The following is a 12026-nucleotide window of genomic DNA, read 5'->3' as shown; positions in this document are numbered from 1 at the left end:
TGAATACACTGGGTAAAGGATGTAAGTTACATCATGTAACCTAATTGACAGCATACACATTAGGCAGTATTAAGCAAACAACTTTGCATAACTTTTCCTGATCACTCAATGACAGCCACAAGTGGATAGTTCCTGTCCGCTACTCAACAGGACAGAATGGAAATATAAAACCTCCTCATTCTTTTTCTGTCTTCCAACATTGACATACTAGGCATCTGAAGAATATATCCCCCTAAAAGCTGTGGTAAATCCATGGACAACCTGTTGTAACTCACCCAGTGAGGGCTAAATGAGCCTTATTAGGGAACCCCGTCTGCTGGTCTATTGGGGTTTTGGAAAAACTACTGTTGTAGTTTCTGGGGACAATATGTGTGTCGGTATAGATGTTGTCTCTTTTTGCCTACCTGAGTTCTCTCAGGGTAACTGGCATTGGCTGGGTGGATTGCAAGCTAGCGTTCCACTACCTTGCTGTTGGTTCCGCTACCTCCTAGAAACATAGGCGCACCTTCAGTTTAGTTTTCGCTACTGCAAATGCATTGGTGTCTTTCAAGAGATTGTGTACAATCAAGACATTGTGCTACCCGTGTACACAGAAACAGATTAGGATCAATCAAATTTCACCAATGTGGAACTTTACGAGGTCTGCCTATTAAATAATGAGACTGTCTTTCTAAATCTTAAACAAAACAGTAAGAACTGATTATAGGCACTTGCCATGAATGTGTGCACTTGCCCAAAACATGCACAACAAACGACAGCACTCTCTAAAGTAATCACTTATAAAGAAACCTGGATCTTTCAGTATTATCCTGAAACAAAACAACAGTAAATCCACTGAAAACACCTTCATCACCAATAATCAAAAAAGATCCTCAAAGCAAGACCAAATTCAAAGCCTTGCTCATCGTTTTTTGACATGGAGGGTGTAATTTTGTCGGAATGGGTTCCAGAAGGCACAACAAAGAACCAACATTATTATAAGGAAGTTTTGACAAAGCTGAGAGCAGAAGTCAGGAAAAGACAGCCAGAAATGTGGGAAATCGGATTATTCCTTCATCAGGACAATGCCCTTCACACTAAACTTTAGTTTGAACATTTTCCACATTCACCAGATTTGGCCCCTTGTGACTTTTTTTTCCTAAATTGAAATTGGTGCCTAAAGGAACATGCTTTGTGTTGATGGATGCAGTAAAGAAAAAAAAACATCTGATATTTTAAAACAGCTAACAGAAACTGATCTGTTCCATGCCTTTGACCAGTGGAAAACATCAGTGCTTAATTGAGAATGGACTGAATAGTGAAGGGAGCAATCATTAGAATTGTCATATAAATAAATAAAAATGAGTTATTATATCAGTCTTGTTATTTAATAGATAGACTTTGTATGTGTATATATTAAGGCTAGGAAACAAATGGTAGATCAGGTAGACTTTTCATCCTCCCTTTACAAAGGAAGGGAAGGAGGCATTAGAAAGAGCCATATCAAGGTGGAAAGTTTGCCTTATTAAAGATCCCTACAGGGCTAAGGACATACAGATTTCAGACGGGGCGATGACTCATTCAACCAGAAGTATGTCTACCTTCTGCACTTCAGCTTCTTTAGCCTTGTTTATTAGTGAGCTGACAACTTTAACAACTGTCAGTTGTGGCAGAGCAGTATTAAGTTCAGTGGCAGATGTTAAATTCAGCGACAGAAGTTTTGGCACCCTCCCATGTGTTACTATTATTGTCCCACATGTGACTTTTATAGAGGGATTCAGAAAACAGAAAATGTGTGTTTACCACCTTGTAATTTTCCTTTCCTGATTAACTCTATGGCAGCAAAAGACCCTCCCCTGTTTTGGACACTATACACAGAATGGGAGCACTATCAGAGGGGGATTTTATTTTTTTTATTTCTTATTTGTCTTATGGGGTGAATATGAGGCAGTAACTATCCATACATGGTTGCCAGACAGTTAGGAAATTCCATGATTCAAACTTATAATATTAATGCACAATCCAATACATCTATAGAGTATGCGGTTCTGTTTAAAGAGGGATTATCCTTTTCTGTCAATGTAATAGTACTGGTGCTACCATTCTCTGGTTAACAACAGGGGACAGGAACAAATACTAAAGCAAAAAGTGGATGTGGATTATCTCAAGTTGGCATTGCAATTTTTACCAAATTCCAAATTCTATTTTCGGTTAAAAGTATATATACTTTTATATTTTATATTAAAATAGAAGTTTTGTCTTGCAGACTTTAAAACTTTACCAAAGTGTACAGTGTATACATTGAATTGCCTTGCTGTCACTTCCCCACTCCCTTTGCTGTGATTTTGCTTCAGCCACTACTGTGAAAAATTGAGCTTTTGATCATTGTCTATAAAGTATAATTTAGGAGTACAACTTGTATTAATTTTTTTCCAATTAATTTGTAGATATTCAATATTCCAATGCATTGTACTAGAATAGTAATTTTGATTTTAATATATGTGGGATTAGTTTTGATTTTTCCCTTTGTCTACAGGTCGAAAAAAAAAAAATTTCAAGACCGCGTCAAAGGCTTACATTTCTTTATCTAAGAAATTTACATTTCTTTATCTCTAATGACGATGATGATAAATCAATAGGCTCACATCAGAAATCTAAAAATTGCTCTAGTCCAGTGTTCCAGGTTCCTTGAAAAATTAGCAATTTACATCTCTTAGGTCAGTTTAACAGACCCCAATTATGTTTTTGGCTATCTATAATGGTGGCATTCTTAGACCAGCAATGTGAGAGGCATGGTTACTACTGACCACCACAATGTACTATAGGCTGTAGGTGTATTAATTATAAAAGGGGTTCCCCTAAGACCGGAATGTTTTTCAAGGGTACGTTGAAAAGGTCCAGAAACAGTGCTCTAGACTAATTACTAGGTAGTAGAACTTTCGTGGTTTTAAAAAATGCACTTTTTAATGTCAAACTACAAAAAGTAAGAAACATAACTACCATCAAATCAGACTCTGCATGGCATTTAAAGAACCAGACAGCAATTATAAAAATATAATTGGTAGGTTTGCTACCAAACAGATTGCAACCTCACTGCCTTGTGAAAACAGATCCCTTGTTAAGAATGACAGACATTAAGACAATCTACTTCCAACTGCTGAACTGTCAGGACACAGATCAATGGTAGTGCAAATTGATGATTTACTGTTATAATAAGAAAAAAAAATGACCTTTGACTGACTCTAGAAAATTTCTAATATGTTGAAGTGTTACAGTGAGTCATATGACTATGTCAAAGATTGATTGTTAACAAAGCCCTATACTGTCTAGCTGATTTCATTTATGCCTATATCCGAAACCTGATTTGGAAGTATAGCTATGTTCCATGCAGGTTCACTTAGCTAATATCCTTTGTTGTAAACATTCACATTTATTATTTGCAAGAACAGAACATGCAGATGTACTGTAATGCACACTGAAGGCAGTCACATTACATCAAGCAGAGTAATTTTTGTAGCAGTAAATAAACCTGCAAAGTTAGATATGTATTATATCAGGAATGTTCTCCAGCTGTTCAGGTAACAGCATATTCAATTATGCTCAGCCACAACTTTTAAAGTTTTTCATGGTGTTATCCAGCCTAGCACTCAAAATTTGCTTTCTATTGGAACCTTGATGCTTCCAAGTATTAATGGGTTTTAGGTAAAACTAGTGAGAGAATTTAAGAGCTGCCATTGTTGACTGTCTATGAATAAAATAAAGTCTACTTGCTGGGCAAACTGAGTCAGAAGACCCAGGCTTGGTCTCGCTTTCGTCACCTGAAACAAAACCCTACATGGACATGTTAGACACATGCGACTACCTTCTTTATGGTGTCTGGGTATTAAATTGATTCAGCTTATTCAATACGTTTTGTGGCCTTTATCCAGGATAACTTCAACTGTCGGACGTGGTAACATAAATTTTACTTTTTTGACCGGTTTGCGTTTTTCAGGTATGTGACTCAAAGTATTGAAGCCAAAGACAGACAGGCACTTGTATTCATAGAAGGAGGTCAGAAAAAAGAGCCAACGTACTTTATTATACTTAATATTATAACAGGAAAAAGGAAAAAGACCAGTAGCTTTGATGTGCATACATGTTCAGGGCTAGAGACCTAAAACACTGAGCCATGAAGAACAAAATGGCGCCCAGATGAACACCATTTACAGAAAAAGTCAACAATGGCAGCTTCCTTTCCACATGCTCTTTAAACTGCTTGTCTATGTGTGTCCAAATATATTTGATAGAATCCTGCTTTCTGCATACGGGATGATGGAACTGAGAATATGGATGAATGATTTTTCTATTAAGCTCATATGGATTGCAACATTAGCATTCAATATTCATGCATGAATAAACATGGCAGAAAGGATGACACTACTTAGGCACAAAAGTTTACTTACAGGTAATATGTGTAGGAGTTATAGCTTCTTCTGCCATGATGAAGCAAGGATTTAGGCAGTGGTAGAAAAGATGAAATGGAAGGAAAGAAAAGCCAGATATTAATGTATGAAAAAATCAGGATGAACGAGAACAGATCAGGTGACATGAATGAAAAAGTCTAGCAGCAATTTTACATCACAGACATGACATGCAACAAATCGGAGTCAGTGGTTGGACACATTGCTGTACATATACCATGAAGAAACCTTTTTTCACTATCTGCATTCTAATGAACTGGCTACCATATATTTATGAAGCAATGTAGTCATTTGTAATGTTTACTGCTTTATTTATGCTTTGCATTATGAAAGGTTATTTGTCTTACAGTTCCTCTGAGATATACAATCGTATACTAAAAAAGCTGCACACCAAAACCTATTATTTCATTGCATCATTTTCTAATAACGCTACATTAAGTGGGACATAACAAATGTATTCTGCATGTAGTGAGATGCATGAATCAAAAGGGTGAAAACATCAAGGAAAAGTGTAGCCTATATCATCTAAAAATATTCAGCTATAAAGTATCTAGTGTAAGGCAAATTTTTAGATGTGCTATATATCATACCATTGGTATAAACAAAACCAAGATGACTCCGAATTTAGGAAATACTACACAAACAATTTAATTTCTTTCATATTGCCACATCATACACATACCATCTATTGGGTGATGGAAAACAGTTTGATGTTCCAAAAGTGTTACTTTTGGAACATCAAATTCCCCACCCAGATCACAACCTCACTGTACAATCTCAATTACTTTTACCAAAAACTAAATAGTGCAAAGGCCTGGCTGAATACAAATTAGGTTACAAATTGTTTAGATAATTTAGCAGGTCATCAAATGACATAGTTTTAACAAATCTAAAGTCAGACTGTAAAGCATATGGTAAGCTCAATGCATATTGCCTCAAGGGTTTCCTCCGGAGAGTGGCCAACACTCCAAATTATTAAACATTGGAAATCTAAAACCACCTTAATTAGAACTAACAGTTGAAATACAAATGATCCTGATAAATGCAAAATTTTTTAGAGATATGTCAAGTACAATATAAATATGTCAATAAGTTATTTCCCATGCTAATCCATTATTATTAAATTAGAAATAAAACAGAAATGGGGGATATATTCCAATGGATTTTCAAATGTACTTCTAAATTTAACCAATAACCTTTTGAAATTCCAAAAATTAAAACAGGTTTCAAACTATGCATGGTACAGCTTTCACTGTCTGTAAAAAAACCTTTTAATGTTAATATTGATCCTTCCAATCTTGTTTGAAGGGGTTGCAAACTTGAACACAACCCATTTTTCACCTTGCTTTTTGGGAAAAATATTACCTTGCTTTCTGCACAAAAAGACAATAAATTAGTGGGGAGACCATTTCTGTTTAGGAAATGCAGTCTGTATTTGTGCAAGCAGTGCAAAAGTGAAACAGTGCAATAGGGACTTCCATGACACTAAACCTTCCTGCAGGTTCCTTGCAGTTCAGCTTTGTATACACGTCCAGTTAACTATCAGATATCTATTCGGGTCATAAAGATTTTGATATACCTTCAGCTCTCCCAAATTTCTATTGCTTAAATACATTCAGGATGGTCAACGTGGTAAGAAGGAAGCATTTTCATCTTTGTTTTGTCTCCTTCATGTTCATATTCGCACTTGGCTTAGCCCAAGGCTATTGGGTAAAATATAACACTTTGATCCAAAAGTCAGAAAACTTTTTAAACTCTTGTGCTTTCTACACTTTCTACACCTAGAAGACAAATACGTTCTAGAGCCTCAATCAATAAAATATCATTAGGAAACCGGCACTATGAATGTTCTAGTGTTTGCACATGTCACATTTTGTTAAATACAGCAAATGTATTATAACTGTCATACATGTGTAGAAACCCATCGTATTTATTATGTGCTGTGTTATCTTCTTTGACTTATAAAAAAGTACAAGAAATTGGACAGTGATTACCCAAAGTATGACAAAGTGTAAATATTTATCATTCTAATTCTATTCAATAGTAAACCTCAACAAATGCATACTTTTTAGTAAAAGGGCATGTTTTTTTAAACCAATATGTAAATCACAGAAGGCAAATGGTTTGCATTCTATCTTGCTTTTTAAATGCTTATAGCAAAAAGCTGAATATTTTGACCTGTGTACCTTGCCTTTGGCTATATATAATATGTTAATCTCTTTACTGCATGGTCATTCATTGAATTTTCTGTCTTATCTGGTTTCTCTTGGCTGGCCTAAAATATACATTCCTTCAAACAGCATCTGTCTTCATAGCATGAAAGGCAGGAGGGATTTCCTGTAACTATTTCATCTTTTAAGGCAAAAGGTAGAAAATCAGTACTACTTGTTGCTTCTATTTATTGATTCCAATATTCTAATCTGATTTAAACTCCAATTAATTAAAATAGAAATCAATCAAAAATGTTTTTAGAGATGACCCTAGAAAGCCTTTGGCCCTTCAATTCAACATTCGTCATCATAAATCTTTACCAAAAGATTATACCTTACTGTGTTTTTGATATGTATCATCATATGTAAGTTACTTTGATAATTAAAGAATTATCAATCAAATAATAGTTTCATACAGTTGATAAAATGCCTAGATGTGAATTTAACAAAAATGAAGCAAAAAAAAAAAAACATTAGACAATGCCTGCCTAGTACCCAATATCACTGGATTAAAAAGTCTAAAATTAGGTTTGGTTTGATAACAAATTGAAACACAATTTAAACCTTGGAGCCTTGCCTTTTAGGTGGCTATAACCAAGGTTGGGTCAACCCAAATCTTTAAGATGGTGGTCATTTTTTGGCAGTACAGTTGCATACCAAGGAGAGTTTAGGCCACACTGCACTGGGATCCTGTAAGAGATTTTACAACAGCTTCTAGCTCTGTGTATGCCTGTAATTCTCCACAATGCAAAGCATACAGTTATTATTATTATTATACAGTATTTTTATAGCACCATCATATTACGCAGCACTGTACAAAGTCCAATCTAATGTCCCTACCTCAGTCAAATGTCTTTTAAATTTTTTTTGGGGGGCGGTAGCCAATTAACCTAACTGCAAGTTTTTGGAATGTGGGAGGAAACCGGAGTACCTGGAGGAAACCCACACAAACACAGGGAGAACATGCAAACTCCATGCAGATATTGTCCTGGCCAAAATTCAAACCTGGGACCTAGCACTGCAAAGGCCAGAGAACTAACCACTGAGACACAGTTAAATGTATCTGTTCAAAACTGGTGCTATTGTGTGACTGCACATGCAATTAGTGATAAAGGCCTGAATTTCATTAAACCCTCCCACTTTCCTGAGTGTTCTCTGACTCACAAGAGTCCTGAAGATAAGCCTGCACAGGAAATACATGAGTACAATATTCCCTGACCACCATGGCTTGTTCTGACAATGTTAACAGTGGGAGAGAACGGGAATGCTCTTCATTGTATTCTTAACAAACCTAAGAACAAGAGATATACTAGATGAAACAGTTAGACTGAAGCCTGATTTTTTAAAGGATATGCTTATACTAATAGGGCATTGATTGTATATGGATAACCAATATTCTCACAGGTTGCAGCTCACCAACAGTGAATTTTCTAACAAGGGTAATATATTATGAAATATATGCACAACTGTGCCAATATATTCTGGGCAAAGCCACAGTGTGCTTACAATACAAATAAGTTTATTGTGTGTCAATCTGAAAAAAAACTTTTCCTATGATGCTTCTAGAGGAAACAGTTATTTATATAATCAGATCAGTTATTAATATCATTTTCTAAACAGAAAGCTAACTGTTTTGTAGTGAATATAGTAATTTCAGTAGAAGGTTTTCAGCACCTCACATTCAATTAGGTCTGTAAAATGTCTCAACTAATCCTACAAAGACAAGGCTTGTAGTATATAGCCACCATATTTAAATCTAAAATGCATTCCAAACTTTTAAAAGTTAGAATAGAAACAACACAATGGGTCTGTTTTATTAAAGCTTTCCAAGGCTGGAGAGGAAACACTCCATCAGTGAACCTGTGTGATCCAGAAAACATTGAATGTATTTCCTAGTCATTTTCTAAATATTAGAAAAATTTTTCAACCCTGGACAAAATCTATTCCAGGTTTTTGGATCACCCAGGTTCACTGATAATAGTGTTGTTTATTATGTTTATTGTTTTTTTTTTTAAACCTGGCCCTAGTGTATATGTAACTGCCAAGCAGGTGGAGCCATGGTCTCCATTTTCCTTACTTCCACCCCATCTATGAGTGATCCCTGACTCAAGAGAATCCTAAAAACAGGTACATATTCCACCTAATAATGTAACCAGTTCTGTTATTTTTTGGATATCAAAAAAGTTTCAAACTACTGCAGGTTATATTGTGTTATCTGCAGATGAACTTAGTTGTTGTTATAATTAGTATAAATATAGCTTAGTTATTGAAGGAAGGTATTCATTTAAGACTTCACAGTAAATATAATTTATCAAAATAACAGCTCTTGGAGAGCTTAGCTACACTTAATTCTATATATGAAGCTATTAAGATAAACAACCATTAAAAAACTGATGAAAAAGCACATTATGCAGAAGGCAAATTTATCACTAAGCTCAAGGCAAAACATACAAAAATGCAACATACTTTTCTAAACAGATTTTTAAATGGTATAATTAGAATCAGTTTATAACAATGAAAGGTAATAGAAAAATAGTCTGGAGTTTTCTTTACTCATCAGCACAGTTTATAATAAACAGATGGAAATATCTAACTAGGAGTATTCCTTTGAAAATTGGAATTGTATCTTGGGTAGTTGCTTACTATACCTAGATCAATTGTGGTACATTATTAACCTCCTGTGTCCCGGGAAAGAAATGCTATGAGGACCTGCAAACATAATTAACGATTTTTGGGTAGTTTAGCTGAAAGATTGTAAAAGAACCCAAGGCAGTACTCAAAGTAACACTCCCACTATTAGTGATACACCCTTCTGGTATGCATTTGTTTTCTGTATTACAAACATGAAAAAATTAGAATTAGGGCCTGGATTATCAGATTCCTGAATGTGTATGTCCGACAAAGCACTCACAAGTTATAGCTTACCTATACTAAATATGAAAAGTGGTTAAATATGGAACCTATGATCAATTTTACAGATGTATGATAGTTAAAGCCATGGTGATTCTAAAGTAAAAATATGATTATCTGTAAAGTTTTGGGGGTTTGTCATACTTCTGCTTTAAAATATTATGACCATGAATACAACCTTGTTGTGTGCTGCCTCTAAAGGAAATTATTTGACAAAACTTACCTGTGAGTCACAAACAGCCTTGTCAGTCAGACCAATCAATTGTAAATACCATTTACTAAACAGAAAGCTGAATGTTTTGTAGCAAATTTGGTAATTTTCCCTGGAAGGCTTTCAGTGTCATAATTCACTGGCAAGAAATGACATCAAGAACCACAGAAACAGCAATTACTCTACTAAGTGGGCAGCATGGTGGCTCAGAAGTTAGCACTCTGGCCTTTGCAGAACTAGGTCCCAGGTTTGAATCTGGGCCAGGGCATTATCTGCATGGAGTTTGCAGGTTCTCTCAGTGTTTGTGTGGGTTTCCTCTGGCTACTCCGGTTTCCTCCCATCCCAAAAACGTGCAGTTAGGTTAATTGGCTATCACCCAAAATTGACCTTAGACTATATTTAAGACATATGACTATGGTAGGGGCAATAGACTGTGAGCCTCTTTGAGGGACAGCTAGTGGCATGACTATGGACTGTACAGCGCTGCATAATATGATGGCGCTTTTTTAAATACTGTGTAATATACCTGTGTATTAATAAGTGGTAGAACTGTAACATGTCTCCTGTAATCCTACACTAACAAGGCCTGTACTGAAAAGTCACCATATTTAACTATAAATTACCTGACAACATTCCGTAATGAAATCAACACAAAAGGGTCTGTTTATTAGGAAGAGAATCTGACATTCACTGAAACTGGTGGAGAATCTTCCAGGTCCACGAGATTCAATGGCAGTCATTGATTCTCCACCAGGGAATGTTTCAGTGAATGTCAGATTCGCTGCTTTATAAATAGACCCCTTTATAAATGTCCCAAATGTAATCTGAAACAAACATCTCACAAAATCATGCAATGTTTGGTAAATATCCTCCCATTCTTGGAATCACATGCCCCTTTTCAAATCTCACACACTTTCTTGTCCTAGCAAAGTAAAGAATACGGAAGCTGTAAGGTTGGTGGGGCTATGTTATTAATACTAAGGATTTCAGTTGTTTATAATGCTACCAGACGACCTGGAACCTGATTGATTGAAATAGATGGATAACTTTGATGGAGTACTTTTCTTTAAATTAACTAATTATTCTGTTGATTTTAGTAGTAAGATTTACTACAGGGACATGAGGAATATTTTTAGTTCACCATTTAAAAAGAAATATGCTATAAAATATGTATGAACAATCCATGCATATTTATCAAAGTGGCAGATGGGATTACACTGAGCTACATCATGCCTATAACTTCAGAATTGCTTCCATAGAAGCTGTCTGTTTATAAGATAATGGTGGCAATTGACTTTCCAATGTCATCAAATTAACTATAACATAAACCTAGAAATATGGGATTAAAATACGGTCACATCTGAAATGCACAGTAATTAATTTCTGCAAAAAAAGATGTGTATACACAAAAACATACCTTTAAGAAATAAACGGTGCTGACACCCTATTGAAACATCTATAAAACCTAAGGTAACAATGTTATAAACAATATATATATTTGTATTTACAAATTAAATGGTAGCACTTGTCTTGGTGAATCCTGTTTCTTGTACTGCATAATTGAGAGATCTACCTGCACTGTAGCCTGTACTACTTTTAAAATAACAATGTGCAAAAATTATTCTGACATTATGATCAAGCTTTCAACAACTTAGGAAGAGGGCTCCACATTGCCCAAAAAACAAGCAAAGCGGCCAACACAGTCAACCATGTTTATCTGAAACTTTAGCTATGTAAAAAAAATTCTCCAACATATAAACATTAGTGTGTTATTCAAGATTAATTCCCCCTGCATGTGATACATGGAAGAAAATAATTACTTCAGATTGCAGCACGATAAAGAAGATCACAGCAACATACATAAGTCTTTTAATGATGGGCAGATGTATTACTACCTTTTCCATGTATAAAAAGAACGTATGATGGTTATTAAAAGCTTACTTCTAATTGGTTGCACACCTATTGAACACCATTGCTCTCTCCACATTGTGGTGATATGTAACTTTACAAAGCATATCAGTTTTGGGTGGGCTACCCCTTAGCAGGCCAATGCTACACAGAAAAGTGTTATTCTCTACTAATAGTTTATGTGATACAATTTGGACTCCACTCATTCTGTAATGTTGTTCTGTATCTAATCCTATTATTATAGTCTGATTCTTTAACAATTCAATACAAATGTATGAATATAAAACAACTTTTTACCAATAACAAAAAAATTTAAACAGTGCCCACAATAGTTTGCTTTCCATT

The 12026-nt window shown here is 35.2% G+C and overlaps 1 protein-coding gene across 10 annotated transcripts in view; it reads right to left on the bottom strand.

The window, feature by feature from the left end:
* PTPRM (protein tyrosine phosphatase receptor type M) overlaps window positions 1–12026 on the bottom strand; it is a 416833-nt gene that overhangs the window by 121575 nt on the left and 283232 nt on the right. For 5 of the 10 annotated variants that reach the window (XM_072411414.1, XM_072411419.1, XM_072411415.1 and 2 more), the window contains one exon: window positions 4425–4454. The exons of the other annotated variants lie outside the window; for them this stretch is intronic. In XM_072411414.1, coding sequence (XP_072267515.1) covers window positions 4425–4454 — 30 coding nt within the window. The remainder of the gene's footprint in view (window positions 1–4424; window positions 4455–12026) is intronic. 10 annotated transcript variants of the gene reach the window in all.

The sequence above is a fragment of the Pyxicephalus adspersus genome, chromosome 5 (assembly GCF_032062135.1).
Source record: "Pyxicephalus adspersus chromosome 5, UCB_Pads_2.0, whole genome shotgun sequence".
Classification (NCBI taxonomy): Eukaryota; Metazoa; Chordata; class Amphibia; order Anura; family Pyxicephalidae; genus Pyxicephalus; species Pyxicephalus adspersus.
This window is presented reverse-complemented; position numbering and strand designations above follow the sequence as displayed.